Source organism: Toxotes jaculatrix, chromosome 22 (genome assembly GCF_017976425.1).
Source record: "Toxotes jaculatrix isolate fToxJac2 chromosome 22, fToxJac2.pri, whole genome shotgun sequence".
NCBI lineage: Eukaryota > Metazoa > Chordata > Actinopteri > Toxotidae > Toxotes > Toxotes jaculatrix.
In genome coordinates this window covers 14999484-15019295 of record NC_054415.1, presented here as the reverse complement: position 1 = coordinate 15019295, position 19812 = coordinate 14999484, and the positions used below count along the sequence as shown (strand labels likewise).

The following is a 19812-nucleotide window of genomic DNA, read 5'->3' as shown; positions in this document are numbered from 1 at the left end:
ACATGGAACGCTTGCCCTGCGGAAAAGGAATCCCTCCAAAGTAAAATTCTGTTTGTTGTTGTTTTTTTTTTTTAAATTAACTTTATTAACATGAAGGCAAACTAACGGCGCTGAGAAAGAACATAAAAAATACATATGCCGTATTTATACATATAAAGGGACATAACACAGAAAAATAAATAAATCAAGGCTATATTAAAAACCTTGTTTGGTTTTTGAGACTCTACAAACAGAATCATAAAATGTCTGATGTTCAAAGTAAAGCCATTTTTTTGTTGCTGGAAGAAAGTTTTTGAATATGATGTGAGACAGAATAACAGGGAGTGCACGTACAATTCTGACATGTGAAGGGTCTGCAGAATCCCAACTCCTGATTGCTCCAATTGCTTACTCTGCGGAGACAGCATTTATCCATTTTTACCTTATGTCTCTGACAGTTTGTTCTGACCACAGTAGGAGGTTTAAACCTCTTTTCTAAACAGAAGCTCCTACACACATGTACATGTTGCAACCTATCCACACACCTGTTCATTTCCTACGTCGGCTCCCTGACATTTATATCACCTGTTAAATGTCACCAGATATGACATCGGAGGTATCGTTCAAACACAAATGCACAAAACACTCCAGTGTTTGAAATGTTGCTGTTTATATCAGAAATAGGTTTTTCTGAGATCTCACAGAGTTTGTGCAGGAGTTTGGAGTCTGATTTACTCAGTTTAAGACTAAGGCCTGGAACCAAGGAATGCTTTGAAGCATGTTTCTTAATGGAAAAGGGATCATCCAAAAAAAAAAAGGTTTGTGTGTGTTATCAGATTTTATCCTCCTCTTGCACACACACACACACCAACATCCTGTGGGTCATTCTCAGTGGCAGAGGTGAAGAGGTGTAGAGTTCTCTTTTGGGTGTGGGGGGGGCATATGTAATACAATGTGTAGGTGAACAAAAGAAGCTCACAGAGATGATACCAAAGGATAGGATCCCAAACAGAAACAGCTTTCAGAACTCATCTCCAGCTCCGACTAAGCTCCACAGTTGAATTAAAAGTTGAGCTTGCATGGTATAATCCTCCATCCCTGCTCCAACAGGACACCCTATCACATCTGCTCTCAATTAAGCTGTTGCATCATTTTGTTGTAATGCACTGATGTGGAAATGGCACTCTGTGACCATGTGAAACATTACTGTTGCTTACAAGAAATGTTGACACATTGTCCATTCCATGCGCTTCCCAACTCGACCCGAGTCTCGTCTTTAAGTGTTTTGTGGTGTAAACGAATGAAAAACACTGAAACGTTAAAGGAAATAAATCTACACCCTTTCATAATAAATGAGCTAAAACATGCAAAGGCTCTGGTTAATCCTTAAATGACTTTGGCTGCACAAGCAGAGCATTTTTCACTTGGTGTGATTCATGACTGAATTGTTGCTTAGGCCAAAACCACAGACTCCCACACACAGATGCGTACAGAAGACTTTTCCATCGCCCACCCAGGACCAGTTGTTTGGTCCTTTCGTCTTGCACCAAAAAGCAAAGAGTTCATCTGTAGGGATAAACATTTAACCAGATGACAATAATAATAATAATAATAATAATAATAATGAGACAGGACAGGACCAAAAAGGGAGAGACCTCACATTCAAGTTAAAGGGCCATGATGTACAGACAGGCTCTCGCCATGGAAGCAGTTAGCTAGCCTGCAGGACCAGACCCCGGCACAGTTTCACATGCTTGAGTAATTGTTGCATACCAGACTTATGCAGAGGCACATATCGGATCTGTGGTTGGGAGAGGCCAGGCCTGAGCCAAATTCTGCCCAGTTACCATGGAGCTGCTGCATAATATTATGGAGACATATGTTAGGGAAGCCTTGTATTGTTATATAGTCCTTGTGAAAGAAAAAAAAGAAACTGCAAGCCTGAGGCCACAATATTTATTTTCAGCTTTGCCTGGTGGTGACTGTGACGTCTAACAAGACAGTATACTGTAAAAATACAGCATTAAGAATGTTTTATTCACCAGGGCACGTGTTAAAATACAGGTATTTTATAACTCTTATAAAATACCTATAACAACAGAGCCAACTGAAGAAGCAGGCCTCTGTTTTATAAAGCTGCCCTGACACAAGGTGATACATGTCAATTGTTTCAGCTGCTTTTGCTGTTGGTTGCTGTTGCACCAAATGTCTGTGACTTTGTAATGATTCTTTTTCTGCAGTAACACAGACACACACACACACAGGTGTGGATCAATTCATGATGTTCCTGGCTTTCCACTAGATGTCAGTGCAGTGCAGGATTACTGCACCTTTTGTTGCTGTTTGAAATCCAGAGACTCAAAAAGTCTAATTCACGTCTTCATATGTCTTCAGGCAGGCAACCAAACTTTGTTTCTAGAGGTTTTGAAACTCTAAGCTACAATGATTGTTCATTGTTAGCATGTGATACAGTAAAAATCTGTTGTGTTTCATTGTTCTGACAATCCCATCCTGAGGTAAGCACTGGGACTGAACTCTAAGTCTTGCCTCGCAGATGAATAGTTCTGCAGCACAGACAGAGAGCTCACCCTGTAGTAAACACCTCTCCACAGCATGTCTGGCTCCTGAGTGAGCTGCATTCACAAACTCTGGTGTCCCGTGTGTTTTTGTCATGACACACTTCAGGTGGAATTTCCCCAAAACCAGCTTCAGGTTACCACTGCCACAACCAGTTTTTTGTTGTTGTTTTGTTTTGTTTTTTGCCAACAGAAATCTTTCTCTGCCATCATTAAACGTCTCCGTCTCCTTGGTGCACATCAATCTCGCTTTTCATGAATCCACAGAGGATGTGTTTTTCCTTCACCCGAGTCCCGTTGTCTTATCTTACTGCTCAGCTGCCAAAGCATCTGCAGATGCATCTCTGAATAGCAGCGCATGTCTTTGATTCTTGCAGAAATGTGAATGGTGCACAGTTACGCCACTTAGGAGTGGGGCAGTGGCGGGGACGGGGAGGTGGGGGGAGGGGGGGGGGGGGGGGTTCCTTGCCGTTGTGGTTCAGCCAGCCTACCGAGTCTGTGCTTCATTAAATTGAGGTCATGCTCAAAGGCGAGGAGGAGGAGGAGGAGATGGAGGAGGTCCACTGTAAAGCAGGGGGCAAAGTGAGGCCCAAATGTATCACAGAAGCAGGATGAGGAGAGGAGGGTGTGTAGGGAAATCTTTCTTCGATTACTGGGCTCTTGTGAGAATGAGTCAGTGAGGGACGGAATCCACTGAAAGTGAGTCAGTGGACTCCTGGTCTGAGTTGGACAGAAACTATGTGAGGCTGGTTAATGGGCACGGGATCAAGAGAGGTGCTGGGGAAGGATGTGCCTCTGTAGATACTTCCAGTGCCCTTCCACACCAGAGATGTTTCACCTCTAATCCAAAAGGCTTCTTCAGAACTGAACTACATTACACTTTATTGTGTTGTAGATTTAACTTGATAATCAATCCACACTCCGTAGTAGTCCATAATGGCAAATTGAAAACAAGTGTTGCAAGTTTAGGAATGAAAAACTGAAATCTCTCATTCACAAAACTATTCAGATCCTTAAACCAGTACTTTGCAAAAGCCCCTCTGGCAGCAGGTACGGCCTCGAGTCTTCTCAGGTAAGTGTCTACAAGCTTTACACGCCTGGATTTGGCTGTTTGTCCAATTTCTTCCTGGTAGACTCTCTCTGCTTTTTTTGGCAGTTGGCAAACAACTTGCTTTGTTTCTGGTTTGCAGCCACTACTTCATCTACTCTGTTCATAACAGTTATGTGTAAAGTAGCAGCACTACATAGCCTTGGATCAAGACTGCATGCATCTGGATGCTAAGTGTTAACTATTTTTCAAAGGTTTGCTAAAATTCGCTTGACAATTAGATGAACATACAACTAAAGACACCCTGTTGTTAAAGGTGGTGTATGTCTTCCACTGATGTGCACCGTACTAAAAGATGTGAGCCTATGACCCTTCAAAGATCTGAGCTGTCCTGATCTGGATTTGGAGCGTTTCTCTCTGGCTCTCGACTCACTCTAACACAAAGACCTCTGGAAAGACATTTTAAACTCAAACCAGCACATACCTCAGATTCCACAAATCCTCCCACTAGTATAGCCTCAGCGCTTTCACACACACACACACACACACACATACACCTTGCAGCCGCCCACGCCGAGCAGAGACAGGTTGCTATGGTCAGTTCTGACTGTGGAAACCAGAGATGAGAACATCCACCCAGTTTCAGGGTGTGTAGGAAGTGAACTGGCAGAAGACTCTTTCACGACACCTGAATCATACCTTTAAACAGCTACTCCCACTGATCGCACTGGATCCAGTTACTTGCAGTGGACAATGATCTACTGGCAGAAGGCACGGCACCCTATTCATTCATAGATACCTTTATGTTCTACCAAGGATAGAGTCGGCATGTCTCTGTCACAGGACACGTCTCTTTGAACTGTGAGACTAGTCCAAAAAAAATCTGTCTCATAAATATTTGACCACCAATTTTGGATTTTTTTAAATAATAAATAATAAATAAATGGAAACTAATTAAATTATTATCATTTAAATTCAGTCGGAATTATATTACGATCAGATTTATAACGCCACTTAAATTACAATGTAACCAGAGGACTTTGTTGGCAGAGGACGGCTTTGGACAATATTACAGCAAGAACAACAATCATGACCAGTTATTAAAATATAATTTGGGTTTATTACACTCTAAGAGCATCAACCAGACTGCCGATACTATTCAAGCATAACAAACACAAGGCACAAACGGTAACTCTCAGATATATATATATGTGTGTGTGAGTGTGTGTGTGTGTGTGTGTGTGTGGGAGAGACAGAAAGAGAGGGAGAGTGAAGCAGAGGGCGCGTTTGCACAGGAGGGAATGAGAGAGCGTATATGAGAGTTAGACAAAGGATTGTGAGCATGAAGCGGGAGATTTAGGTTCAGTTTGCACCTTGGACTCTGTGCAAATCTTTCTATACTAACATGGGACTAACACCAAGATCCCAGTGTTGAAGTGTGGATAGATCCTGCATGTTAGACTAGGGCTATCTGAGCTAAATTCACAATAAAATCCCACAGAGCATCGAGCAATGAAATGTAATGATTTAGCATCCAGATGCACGCAGATCTACTGTCTGTTTCTTATTGAAACTGCATGGCTTTCAGTAAAAATTAACCGGGGACAACGGCTAATTAGCAGATGAACAAGACTGGGTTATATCCCCCTCCACACACACACACTCCACCCCGAGTGCTAACACTGGGGGGTAGGTTTGGATGTTGCTGAGGATCCCAGATGGTGCAGCGCTCAAAACAGCAAGAACTAACCTGTCACAAAGAATCAGACAAGCAAAATGTAAATATGCATAAAGAATCAACGGCCACAAAGAATCAGCCGCCAGGGCCACAGCAGGGACACACGGGAGGGAATCTAGGCCATGGTGGACTGTAAAACCCCATCACAGACCTTCTAACGGTGACAAGCTAACAGTATTCCTTCCCATTGCCCGTGTCAGCCACATTCCCACTTCCCTACACCCTGTAGTCATTGCAACTCGCCATCCACCACCCAGATTTCCTCTGACTTTCCTCCCTGTCCCCGTCACCTGACTCCCAGATCCACCTCCTCACCTGTGTCCCTCTCTCACAGACATTACACACTGTCCCATACAGAGGTTTGGACCATTTACCATGTCTTAATCTCTCGGGTGGAGACCCTAGATGATGAGACAGCAGGTGTATGCTCACACAGAGCTATGTCAAAAAGTATAACACAGCTGTCTCTCCCTCTCTTTAACCATTTACCAAGAGTAATTAGTGTGTTTTGATAGTAATCAGTGTACTGTTTGGCACACCTGCCTGGAAACAAGCCCTATCATAGTCTCCAAGGTGTATCATTAGACAGATACAAAAATGGGGGTTTGGAGAAACACAAAAGGTCAGTATCCATGTGTGTGTAAAAAGATTTCAATAATTAACAAAGGTGTTCGTCCTGCCAGCTGTGTGTAAAGAGCGCTCCGGTTTGGAGAGGTCTAAGACAGGTGTAAAGGATCCAAAGGAAACATGGAGGCTGATTCTGCTCCTGCTGAGGAGGAGGAGGAGGAGGAGGAGGAGGACATCCTGCTGTCATCAGTGATTTATCATTTCAAATGTCAACATAGCTGATTGCACAGCTGTTCTCATTAACATGTGCTCATGCTGATTTTGTGGGATGACTCTGGATTAGAACTAATGATTCGCAGCAACACCGCAGCAAACTAAACTGTGAAGTGATTCTGATGAATCAGTTCCTGATAAATTCAGTCTGGGTGGGAATTTAATTTTTTTATTTCACCTCTCCTGCAGTCAGTGTAGCCTACTGCAGTGAATTAAGATGTTTTAAGCAAAATGGGATTCATTTCTGAGTCCTGGACTTGTCCTAGGATGTCCTGGTAGGGCTCCACCTGATGAGTAAACACCGTCCAGCAGCATGAGAAAGCAGCTGGAGGGGATAGGGCCTGGATGTCTCAGCGACATACAGAACAAATGTGGCAACAAGATACAACAGAGATGAAAAAATAAAAATAAAAAGCACAGATGAATGTATAAAATTTAACATAAAACATTAAAACATAACACAAACTACTCTGGTGGAAGGTTTCCGGCTCAGTTTTTTAGGTTTAAAATGAAAATAACAGATGGGAACTGTCTTCATCTGGACCTGTTTACATTAACTGAACCATGACAGTTCATACTACAGCCTCTGGGAAGCCTAAAGCCAGCCCACCAAGTTGAGCCCTGTCAGGGGCTAACAGGACCTGAAAGCAGGACCTCCCGTGGTGCTTCATCCAGTGGGGGGACACCATTGCTGACAACCGTGGCATTTGGGGCTAATGTGGAGCCACCAAAATCAGCCTCACTCCTTCCACCTGCACCTTTCAGAGAAGGAAAGAGTGGAGGGCATAGAGCAGAGGCGTGCTGCCTCTCTGGACTCGCCCTGGACTGAACAGAAATCAAAAACTCAACGCGTCCATGTTTACGGATGCCATACATTTTATTGTGCTGAATAAAACACAGTGAATATCTATAAAGACTTTGTTTAGCAAGCAAGCAAAAATTTGTAGTGAACTCAAAGACAGTAATATTAGGTGGATAGAGAAAGCAATAAAAGTTAGAGGCTGGAGAAGAGATTGGAAATGATACAGAGGGAGCGAGGCAGAGGGAGAGCTGGGAAATCTCTCCACCCACCTCACAGCTAACTACATAACATTGCATAAGGTAAGAAAAATTCCTTTTCAGAGGGTAAATGTCCAGTCTTACCTAATGGTGACTGAGAGGCAGAGAAAAACAGTCTTACAAAATTTATCCCCCACACAAAAATAAACTATATATATATAAAATTTTAAGATGTTCTCCGTAAGCTCTCAGACACCTGACAATTTTTTTTTTCAACAGTATTTAAGTTTGAAAACGAGGTAAAAGTCGACCTTTCTGGAGGTAGTAATGTGTATTTGATTGTACTAGAACATGATATCATGAAGAGAAAAACTTCATTAAGACTCCCAGAGCTGAAAGCTCATCAACAGTGGCTTCTACGATCATTCTGCCCGACACTGAGGTGTCAGTGGTGTCGGTTAGACGCCGTTTTACATCCGGTGTTATCACGCGATCTGCATCTGAGTGCATTAAAGAGGAGCTACACACTGAATTATCACAAAGAGCCTTGCTGACATATGTTGTTAATATACGTCTGATGCTTTTTTTTTTTTCGAGCAGAATCTGAGGACGTTAGCTGCTCCTTCCTCATCCAGACGGATGCAGATCACGTGATGACACCGTCTCAGGAGGTCTCTGTCTGGCTGATGGATGGTGCGGTGTTTAATGATTCTTAACATGATGAAGCCTGTCTGTTTCAAAGCTGTTTGTTCAAAGCTACTGATCAGCCTGCTTCAACAGGTGCACACAGTTTGTACAGTGTTTTGTTAAATAGCTGAGTTAACATTCAGCTTGGGGTTCTCTCTGGCTGGTTGGGTTATTAGAAACAGAACAACCTGCACAGTGTTTGGAAGTGTTCGTTTAGCCTGCTCCTGCTGCTGCATCTTCTTTTCGAACCTATCGCAACATACAAATCAGGGCACAGAATCTTCAGCTGTGATTTGAAAATGTCTTCCATGAAAGGCCCATTGTTCTATAGGAGCAGTAAGTGGATGGTGCTCCTGAGGTGTGTTCAGCCTGAGTGTGCTGCGAATTTTAAAGATGGCGCAATTGCAAATAAAGTCAAGGCAAGATTAATGAGTCGGCACGAACACAAACCTGGATTTGCACTGGGTGGTGCGGTTAGAGGGAAAAAAAAAAAAAAAACACGCCTGGACAGGTTCAATGTGGGTTTTTTTTACCGGTTACCGGCTACAGCCGAGATTGTAAAGCTGTGGCTGTTTGTGGGGTCAGATTTCAAGGGGAAAAATTTGCTTCGAATTCGGATTGAAGGCACCTAAAGTTTACGACCCAGCACACTGTGCAGACTGTGGGTTAACGCCACTGTCCAAGGACTGGTGGTGGTGCTGGTGAAGGCAGGCTGACAGGATCAGCGTAGCTCCTCTGAGGTTCTACCTCTGGCCAGGTTCAAAAATACCATGTTAACGTTTCAAAGGTTGCCATGATGACAGGTGAAAAAAAAAAAAAAAAAGACATAATCTATCACTAAGTGAAAAGGCAATTCCATATACACCTGGTTTAACCATATAACAAGACAAGAAAATCACATTTGTGTGAAGTACACAAAACCGCTAATCAAGTATATTGATATCTACTAATTAAAAACAAGAAAACAATATCCATGAATGCAATATACAAAATCCAGACATATCTGTTTCAAAACCTGAAAGTCACTTTGAAGGTGAGAATCCAAATGTACTGAGATCGGAAGCTTGAACGACCTGATACAATACTTTAAGTGAAGAGCTTCTGTAGTCCTGATACAGATCATATCATTACGTCTGTGTAACTCATACTGAAAGTAAACCGGCAAATAAAAAAAAAAAAAAATCATTTCCATTTCAAGACTGGAGGTAGGTATTTGTCAACTGATTAGTCCATTTTTATCGGCCTATTTGAGGTACTGTACATATATAGGTAGTACATAACTCAGGAAAAAAAAACATTAAAAAAAAAAAACAAACAGAAAACATCTGTAGTTATATCATGTAGTGTCACACAAACACTTGATCCGTATTAAACCGCTGTGTAAATCAGTACAAAATAAATTCAAGTTAACAGTTTGTCAAACAGAAGTCCCAGTTTGCAGATAATGAAAAATATGTTTCATTACAATGTTCAGACGCAAATCAACATTGAGGTGAACGAAAAGGAAAATAAAAACAGTACTTAACAGGTTAGCTGCTTTTGTGTTTTAAGTATATATATATATATTATAAAACAGACTACTGAATCCTGAATCTAGACTTTTTTCCCAAGAATCTCTAAAGAAGCAAATGACAGGTAAGTCGGCGCCAGGTGCACCAGCGTGGATGGAGACAAACTCTAAAGACTCCAAATGTTGGACCGCAGGCTTTAGAGTCTTTGGAGTCTTTTTTTTTTTTCCAACCTGTGTCTTATTTTCACAGCTTTCATCATCATCATGCCTGAATTTTGTGATGACATTTCAGACGCTAAGATCTAAGATCTGGCAACTCTTCTAAACATTTCCAAGACAGAGCTCTGGAGTCGGTCAGGGTGGAGAGCTGAAATGTCTCTGCATCAATATTACTAATGTCCCAGAGTGAAAGTTTAACAACACAACAGGCAGTTAGAAAAGATATTTTGGGTGTAGTCAGATTTTGTGTTGAATTTCCCTTCTGATAATGTGGTTAAAGCTGCATGCAGGAGTTTTATTAAACATTCAGACTGTCCGAAACCCACTAAAAAAAAAAAAAAAAAGTTTAAGGTTGATGCACGAGGCTCTGTCGTATCTGACTTTTGCTCCTTTGTGGATTATGTGGAGTTTACCTGACTGAATCAAACAAAACAGCTGCAGACAAATTGCCGTTCTCCCCCCCCGACGACAAGAACAGCCGGCATGACCTCGCTTTAACGTACAGTATAAAGTTACAACACATTATCAAATATCTGAAACACACTCTGTGTATGTGTGTGTGTGTGTGCTGAGCAACAGCATTTACGAGCTGGTTGTGCTGAGTCAGAGGTAGTTTGAAATCATGAGAAGATATTGCATATCAGTGACCAGAAGGCGCTGGCACACCATCAGGTTTCCTTAAAACGTAAGGCTCCCCGGGGAGGCCCGCAGTGCGAGATGAGTCGCCCGATGTCACACTGCTGCTAAATCCAGGTATCAAGTGTGTCAGGAGGTAATGTGTGGTTTTTGTTCTTGTGGTTTTTGTTCTTGAGGTTTTTTGTTTCTGCAAGGCAGACCAAGTCTGAGGATTTCTTCGCAGTGCGACATCCACGATGGGATCGAGGCTTTAAAGCTACGTTGCGCAGAAAAGGACAAACTGAATGATGCCATGTGCATAGGCTTGTTAATGTAAATCTGAACAAATGGTATACAGTAGTCTGATGCAACGTCGAACAGATTGGTTGTGGAGTACCAACAGTGATGTGAGGGCCGCCAACGACAGGGAGAGCAAAGCAGAGCTGGTGTAGAGCTCTGATTTATCCAGCTGAACTGAAAGCATCCTGGGTTAGGCCCTGACGTTAGGCCCTGATGTTAGGCCCTGACGTCAGGTCTATCAAAATTAAAGCTCTGAATACGTATTTGAGGCACATTCCTGTTTGAAAATCCTCTTCTAAGAGTTTCTCTGATCATGGACACATGCCAGGCATCAAAGCTTGGGTCTAATTGTCAAAGCAATGCCCAAGTTTGGGGGAAATATTATGTCTATTTGATGAAGGGTGTGGAAGCAATGTGATGATCTAATTTCAGTCTCCTAAAGTTTAGGTCAAGGATGTAAACAGTTATTTTAGGGATCAATAATTTGTAAATGCCCTGAGGAAGGATCTCTGTGTCTCCCTGTCTTTGGCGGTCCAACACCTGTCCGGGGGAGGGTGGTAAGGTCGGGGCGGTTCGATCGTTTCAGAGCCGACGCCGATGTATTGCGACGTTTGTTCTACATTTCTGTATGACAAAACCGGACTGTTCTCTACTGTCAGAGTCTGGAGGATCAGTCAACAGTGTGAGAAAAGAGTGTGTGTATCTCATTTGAAGATGATGATGATGATGGTGATGATGATGCTCTGAGGATCCTGAGCTTCCTCGTTATGGCTGTGGGTTTCTGTTTGTTTTCAGCTGATTCTCATTGAGGAGTGTGGGTTCGCTGTATGGGGGCCGATGGCGTTTGTGTGTGCGTGTGTGTGTCTGCCTGATGCGTGCCTGTTTTGACAGGCAGAGAGTCTGGAGATGAACTTTTTTGCTAAACTCTTGTTTATATGTTCAGCCATGCTGCTGCATTTCTGAATAATCTTTGTATAAAAAAAAAATAATTATAAAAATAAAACAAAAAAATAATAATAATAATGTAGCAAAAGGATTTTAAAGATGCAGACAAACCCTGAATGTTTCTGCCTCAGTTCAGTGACAAATCAGTGTGGATGCACTCAAAGACTGAAAACTGCAAGAAAAACCGGACACGGAATCTTTCTAACTGAAATGAAACCAAGTAAAATAACGCTGGAAAAAGTTAAAAAAAAATAAAATAAAATAAAAAAATAAGTGGTCAAGGCAGTCTTTTCCCTTTGAAAGACCTGACAGCTGAATGAGGTAGAGGTTTGACGGTGTGGAAGATCAGTCCTTCTCCGGGGACTCTCCAGCCTCTTCTTCTTCTTCTTCTTCTTCTTCTTCTTCTTCCTGTGAAGAAAAAAACAAGATGATATGTGAGTCATGTAAAAACTCTTTAGGTTCTGTTATAGATGAAGGTGAGGATGAATCTGCTCACAGTTTAAGTCAAGGCATATAATCACTACAATACTTTCAGAAATACCATCATGACAATGTCCACAGGTTTTAAACAGACAGTATCTGCTGGAAAGTGTCATTACTTTGCTCATTGCTTTGTGCGTCACATGCGTGGCTGCGGCCGGGACAATTTTTTTTTTTTTTTTTTTTTTTAACGTTTCCTGTCTATTTCCTTTCAATTGACGTGGAAGCTTCTACCGCACAGCCGTTCTGTTAGGAGATGCATCCTGTCTAGACACCGACGGAGGCCTGGAGCTGCAGCGATTAAATTTAATCTGTGCCATTAAAAAGGTTTAATAGCAGTTTGTGTTAGACAGCAGGAGAACAGCTGAACATGATGATTGTGTGGTTATCGATGTGCATCTGAAGTAACCTCGAATTCAAACTGCGCTTAAAGAGAGTGAACGTGAATAAACTCACTGCAGCAGCACTGTTAGCGATGGTTTCCTATATTTCTCCCTTCCATCAGAACAAATGCTACTTGTTTTTTTTTTTTTTAAAGTGTGCAATGACCAGTGCGACAACTAGCAGAGATGTTCCTCCTCCGTCCACAGATGAAATGGATTCCATTTTCCACATGGCTTCATTTTATTAGGGGAGGCTAACTGATACAATTTATAACCCACTTCCTTTCCCAGAGCGTGGCGGTGCACCCATTCAGCAGAGGCCCCCGCTGCCGGAGCCCGTCTGCATTCTGCAGCTCCACAGCTCCATTCATTAGCACTCTCTCTCTCTCACACACACACACACACACACACTCCAGCCCTGAATGGGCCGCTAAATGCTACCATGTGTGACAAAGGGTAAATGAGAGCAGGAGAGGAAAAAGGTGGTGGGGGACAAAAAAAAAAAAAAAAAAAGCTAATCATATCGCTCCACCCAAACCATTTCACACCATCATTCTACAAGGTAGATGTCAGTGAATAAAGCCGCCGCTTTCAACCCGATGAAGCCATTTACAGCCAAAACGATCCGTCGAAGCATCATCATCCAGCCGCTCTGGACTTTCAGTCCATCTTTGGAACTGTTCTTTAAACCCAAACAGAACAGTGATGACCTCTGACCTTTGTTTGTGACCGCCTCCCAAAGCCATTACTGATCTCTGTTCCAAAGATCGGTGCACGTGTCGTCTGACTACATCCAAGCTTCTACATTTCAAGCTGTAATCTCAGTCCTGATCCTCCAAGATCCCAGCTTTAATTTCATTTTGGCAGGAGCCATCAAGGACATATTCAGACAGGTAAATACAAATAGTATTATAAAGCCAAAAAAAAAAGAACAAGGTTTGGAAAAACATCAACAGGAGATCACGCTACGTGCATGTGTAAGGCTGTAGCTTCCGGCTGGGTCATGCATTCACCCCACCCAATCCCGAGCACTGGAATTTGAGGTTTTGTACAGGGTGGTGGCGGTGGTGGTGGTGGTGGTGGGGCTGAGATAAAGCAGCATATCAAAGTGGGAGAGCTAAATGACATTTTTATGGCTTGCAGCTCCCAGGGCCTCACAGCACCTCCCAACTACCTCAGCACTGTTCCCACACAGCCACAAATCCCAATCACAAGAGCCGAGTTATGCGTTCACACCAAGAAGTGGCCCACACCAGCGAAAGGAGGGGAGGCTGGTTGGATTCCTGGAGTGTGAGAGAATGCTGGGGGTGGGGGGGGGTCCTGTGTCATGTTTCACTCACTTATTACCATTCTGCTTTCGTTGGCCCTGTGATGTGGGGGGCGCTCACACCAGCAACACAAAACGACATCTAATTATCTGCCGCATGTGAACGGGCAGAGACGGAGGAGCTGCAGCGGAGTTTGGAATTTCTCACTGAGAGAACCAGAAATAACTCGCGGCTCGTTTATGTCCTGCAAAAGTCGCTGCTGCATTTACAGACGTGACTTTTGCTGCAAAGTATAAATGTTAAAGCAGCGTATTGAAACACAGTGTGCGTAGGGTTTCGTGTGTATGTGCGCATGCACAGTCTGTGGGATCTCTTACCTGAGCAGGCTTTTTCTGGACGACTTGCTGCGGCTGTAAGAGAAGCAGATGGGAGAAGTTAGTGATGTTTCTCCGCTTGAATTGACGATCAGGAAGAAGAAGTTCTCACATCTTATCTGTTATTTAGCAAAACTGTCACACGGTGGCCACAGCACAGCTCAACAAGAATTTCAGCCTGGCTGGTTATGATTCAGACTGGAAATGAAAACCAGCCACCAAACGGAATTAAACAGGGGTAAATGTGGAAAGCACAGTGTGTCTGTGTGTGTGTGTGTACAGTGGCTGCAGCTCTGCATAGGTCTATTGTAACCCAGCCCGTACCCTCGTCTTAAAACCTTAGTAAAGAGCTGATAAATAAAGAGATATCACGTCGGTCATGTGGTCACACACGTTACAGATCAAAACTAACTGTAAAAAAAACTGTAAATACTGTGGGGAAACAGCAGAGTGGTGTGTACAGTGTGGTCTGTGTGTGTGTGTGTGTGTGGACCATTGGAACAGGTAAACAACAGAATCCAACCAAGTATGAAGCTGCCAATATTAGACATTTATGTGCAATAGGCACAGTTTTATTGGTGCTCAGGAGAGTCGGGGTCACAAACCCCAGTCGGACTTGAACCTGCTCTCAGCCCGGTCATTAACAGTCAGGCAAAAAGCCAAACAGCAGCAGCAGCAGCACTCCACAGAGGCATCTGAGCTACCAGAGTCATGATGGATGATGTATACAGAGGATGCAGCTGCCTCTCACACTTCAAAATCCTGACCCATCGTGACCGTATGGACGTCTTATTCGGATCATACTCACCAAAGCCACATGTAAAAGCTTTATAAATGGAAAATGTTGGGAATTATATAATAAAGTTTAATTAGCTGAGATATTATCCACCAAACTGACATAAAAAATACTTCTGACCTGATCTAAGCGAGCAAGACACATTCAAGACCCACCGTCCACTACAGCTCGTCCGCCTCCCGCTCCGGCACGGCGGTGACTCACCAAATCATGAAATGGAAACAGGTGGAAAAAAAACACCCACCGCATACCAGCAGGAAAGAAGCAGCCACGGCTGATGTTTCAGAGGCTTCTCAAACCACATTCGTGGGTTTGCATGACTGACAAACGCACAAATTAAGATCCACAGATGCGCCGATGACGATTTGCACTCACAAACGCACCGGTTTTTATATTTGAGTGTGAATTTGTGCACAGAAATGTAAAAAAGTGAATTCAATTAGTTGCAATCTTTTTTTTTTTTTTCAATGCACCAAACCTAATTTACATTTGTGAATCTTATAATCTTATATTTCACTCCATATTTTACATTAAAATCTCTTTAGACCCTCTAAAGGTGAAGCACAACATGGAGACACTGGATTTGAATTTGACTGAGGCCTTTTTTTTTTTTTCATTTTGGCCTTTGACAACACACACACACACACACACACACACACACAGAGAGAGAGAGAGAGAGAGAGAGAGAGAGAGAGAGAGAGAGAGAGAGGAAGTAGTTCTGGTCCAGAGCTGAACAGCTGAGCACTCCAACAGCTCTGAGAATGTAAAAAAGAAAATGCAGAGTCCCTGGTGCTTGTAAGCCCGGCCAGCTGCTGGCCTTAAGAAGACAGTTCCATGTCCCTAACCACCACCACCACCACCACCCCCAACACACACACACACACACACACACACCAGATCAGTTCAAACAGCTGGTGTTTTCTTTGCCAGCTCTGGCTGGAATGTCAGTAGGCTCAAACACAGTAACGGAGTCCATGTCAACACCGGATGGGCCCTGCATGAGGAATGCAAGCAGCAGTGAAGGAAACATTTGGAAAGCGGTGCACACAGACAGGAGGATGCTGACCTTCTGAGCTCCTCTCTTCTTCTTTGTTGGTGGGATACTGGGCAGGTGGGTCCCCCTGAGCACTGCTCCCTAGAACTCCTCCCATCCCACTAATTTAACTGTATCTGCATATTCCTATTATATCATCATATTCTAATAAATGATGAACAACACTGGAAGTTGACTGCAAATTGAAGGTTAATTCACAATGGAAAGAAATCTTGGAGTTTACTGGCTGATATTTTTGTAGTTGTGTATAGTTTTATATCTTTCCCCCCCCCGTTTCAAATGTACTAATCTAAACTGTAAAGTACCACTAAATGAGTAGGTTTTAAGTCAATACTTTCAAAGTAACATCAGGTACGCAACGTGCTTTGAAGTGTCAAACTGAACGACCACAAAGACAAAGGATGAAGAGTCCTCTATGTTTACAGCCTGGAAGTAATAAAAAAAAAAAAAAAAAAATCTACAGCTGCAGCTGCATCTGGGGCATGTACTCAAAAATAAGCATCAGTGAAACCCACTCTTTAAGTACAGAAGCCACCCCTGCTAGTAAAGCCTCCCCCGCCACCCCCCACCCCCACCCCCCCCCGAGTGCACCAACGCTGACCCCTCTCCCACTGTAACACAAAAGGGAAAGCATTGTCTTTCACAGGCTCTGGCAGATCTTTGATGTTGCTGGGCCTTCCACTATGAATCACTCGTAGGCTCCGGCAGCTGCTCGGCCCTACAAGTAATTTGGCAGGCAGGTTGAGGCTTAGCATGAGGGCAGCGTGGGTAGCTTCAACCATTCCGAGTTATGGTAAAATAAAAGTAGGAGCCCTACGGTGGGGGGGGGGGGGGGGGGGGGGGGGGGGGGGACCCCATTTTTTCGGCTGAAACCCAATCCCTCCGCGGCTCCAAGAATGCAGCGCTCCAGGCTCTCGGCTCTACAACCACCCAGCAGCCTCTTTCCAGAAGTCTTCCTCTGATCAAAGACAGAAATGCCTCCGCTCCGCTGAGCACCTTGTACAGGCCGCCATTCACAAAAGCCCCCACCTATCGCCCCCACGAGAGGTGTGCCCCCACGAGAGGTGTGCCCCCCGCCACCCCCGCCTCCCTCCACCCTGCTCCCTCGCCATCACCACAGCAGCTGTCCTCAATACTTTCCACTGTGTCTGAAAGTTACTTCACGGGGCCCTCGAACTGCAGTCACGTCGTCACAGTTCTTACGGTCAGGCAGGTAAAAATGACCCCCTGCCTCTTCACCACACTCCTCCTCCTCCTCCTCTTCCTCACTTTGAAAGGTCTGAAACAGTTTACTCCAACACGAGTAAACAGAGGTTTATGTGGAGCGACTCCTTCAGAGCCTGCCGTCTGCTGGGACACTGGGCTGAGGATTCGGTCTTCGACAGCAGATGAAAAACTTGGATCTCCTCATGTCCGTATGGGAGCCAGCGATCCAGTACCTCTCCCGCAGTTTGGATAACATGTGGTTACGACCGCCATGTCCCACTTTATGATTGATGTGCCTTAGAAGAATGTTTGAGATATGGAAACCTTTAGCCAGAATCATGGGATATTTAGCCTCCATAGATGACGAGCTGAGTCGACCACAAGTGTTTAGTTTTTACATTTTTAATGGGAGGCCCTTTCCATATCTGCTCATTTCCAAAGCGCTCCCTTAATAAAGCCTCAGTCTTGACATGTCCCCTGTCTGGATCGATGTGCTGGCAGCTTCTAACAGGCTTTGGACACCCTCAGCGTGCTGCTCCAGGAAATAAGAGTCCATCACGGCGGCTCTCAGTGTTCCTTAACATTCTCAAAAGCCTTCATAAACACATATTTTATTGGATCACCATCAGAGATCGGCATCTCTCTCTTTGGCAGAGATGGGAGACATTGCTGTAGTATCACTCTGCTTTCTCATCACGCCTGTAATTTTTCATCTTCACCTTCATTTTCTGGCCCCGATGTTTGCATTCAAGGCATCTGTCACGATTATGGGGGCAGCCTGCAGCTGTACTCGAGGTTAATCTGCTATCGGAAGGTAAAGCACCTCTTTATTTACTGCAGCATGGTCAGACTGAACAGGGATCGTCGCTGTGGAGCAATTCCTCGTGTTCACTCAACCACAGTTTAACTCTCTATGCTGGTAAACCATTCATTTTGTTCATCTGTGCAACGTATCAAGTGACACGGTGGCATTTTCACACAAGTCAAATTAAACTGCAAAAATTCTTAGTTAGTAAGTGCTTTTATTTTATTCGCAGCGATTCTGCTTTTGAATTTAATTCTATAGTACAAATGTATAACCACCTTTCTCAGGAGAAGCAACCAGAAAGGAGGACAAAAATCACCAACAATAAACAACATGTAGCAACATGAAGCTACAGAAATCAAACAGCCTGCTCCTTCTCATAAAACGCACGACTGAATGAAGCATCATTGAGGTAGACAACATGTATAAACAACAGAAACTTCACAACGGCTGCAAACTCACAAACTCACTCTGGGAGTTTCATGCACCGTGATGTTTTCCACAGTCTGTTCAAGGTTCAGCTGCTCTGTTCGTTTATTCTCAGCGAAGAATAGAACAAGTCCACTGAGTCTGACAGACAGACGGTCCTAGGAGGACAAAGAACTCACAGCAGAATAATCAGACCAGACCAAGTCTCATGCAGATGCCATCACCAGATCAAGCATGATCTGGACTGTGAGCAGAGACTGACTGACAGAGCTCTGCCCTCCAGTGGCTGCAGCCTCACCAGCAGCTTCTTCTCCGCTGCGTCTGTGACTTCGTCATGTGAAGTGTGCAAACTAACACAATCTGTCAGTTGTGTCAGTTCACATACATCACACCTAACCTGTTTGGTGCCATTCAGTTGAACACTGGAGCACTTCCTGTTTAGTGCAGTTTGTTTGGTGAACTGTCGACTGAACTCCAGCACAAACCACAACCAGACCACGACCGCTTAGGCCTCACGACTGCTCAGGTCTCAGTGTGACTCGCTATCAGTCACCATGTGGGTTCTGGTGATGTGTCACCAACTGGATCCGAGCTAAAAAAGGCAACAAAGGTTTATGGTCTGTATCTATGTATCTATGTATATGTATATGTACATATATATATGTATATATATATATATAGGTGTTCCTGCTCTGCTGTCCTTGCAGTCGGAGTATTAATTATCCCATAAAATAAGTGCTGCTGCTGTTTGCTCTGGTTAACCGTTACCGGTGCCCGCTAACCTTTGGACCGGCCTTTGAAGCCAAATGGATCATTTGACCCACTAAGTTCAACCTTCCATCCCACAAACACACGGGGTCTGCAGGGATGAAAAGCCTGGCATGAGACGTATGCCTCAGAAGAAACGCTGTGCAGAGCGCGAGGCCTTTAAAACCTGGAATGCTCACCATTTAAACTGTTAAAAAGTAACCGGTTAGCCTCGTAGAGCACTTAGGCAGGTAAACATTTGACTTATCTGGCAGCTTTGTAAAACACTTGGGGGGATTCACAGTCTGCTGAAGTGGACTGTCTGTCTGTCTGGGAAACTTTCAGGGATATGAGTCTGTTTATGATGGAGGTTACAGAGTGCCAAAAGAATAATCATAGACCACTTTATAGTGGTTAATTAGAATCCACTGCTTAACTGAAACATTTATAAAACCAAACCGTGAGGTGATTATTTTAATTCACATTTAAATTACAATATTTAGAACTAATTATTGGTAAAGACAATCAAAGGCCCTGATTATTAAATGTATTATTATCATTATTATTCAGTCTGATGAGCCGACAGTTTGGTCTGAAATATCTGAATAGTTACCAGACTGACTGTCACTAATGATTTACTGTAGCTGCTGTAGATCTGGCTAAATAGGCTGTAGGTCCTTTTTTGAATAGGGGTCATAGGGGGGTTAATTCTTCATACGTACAATGCTCCTTCAATTCCGGCGACCTCATCAACCCAGAGAAACTGAAAGCTTTTTACACATGATATTGAAATTCTAAAGGGCCACGATGTTCA

At 43.6% G+C, this 19812-nt stretch overlaps 1 protein-coding gene across 2 annotated transcripts in view; it reads right to left on the bottom strand.

The window, feature by feature from the left end:
- Positions 1-5553: 5553 nt before the first annotated feature.
- hmga2 (high mobility group AT-hook 2) overlaps positions 5554-19812 on the bottom strand; it is a 30514-nt gene continuing 16255 nt past the window's right edge. Inside the window, exons 4-6 of one of the 2 annotated variants that reach the window (XR_005892948.1) lie at positions 13965-13997; positions 8367-11864; positions 5554-5564 (exon numbers count right to left, since the gene is read on the bottom strand). Coding sequence is in view for 1 of the 2 variants with exons in the window: in XM_041030372.1 (XP_040886306.1) it covers positions 11802-11864; positions 13965-13997 (96 nt within the window). In the remaining variant the exon portion in view is untranslated. Of the gene's footprint in view, positions 5565-7707; positions 11865-13964; positions 13998-19812 lie in introns of those variants that run through there. The other variant, XM_041030372.1, reaches the window with a different exon arrangement.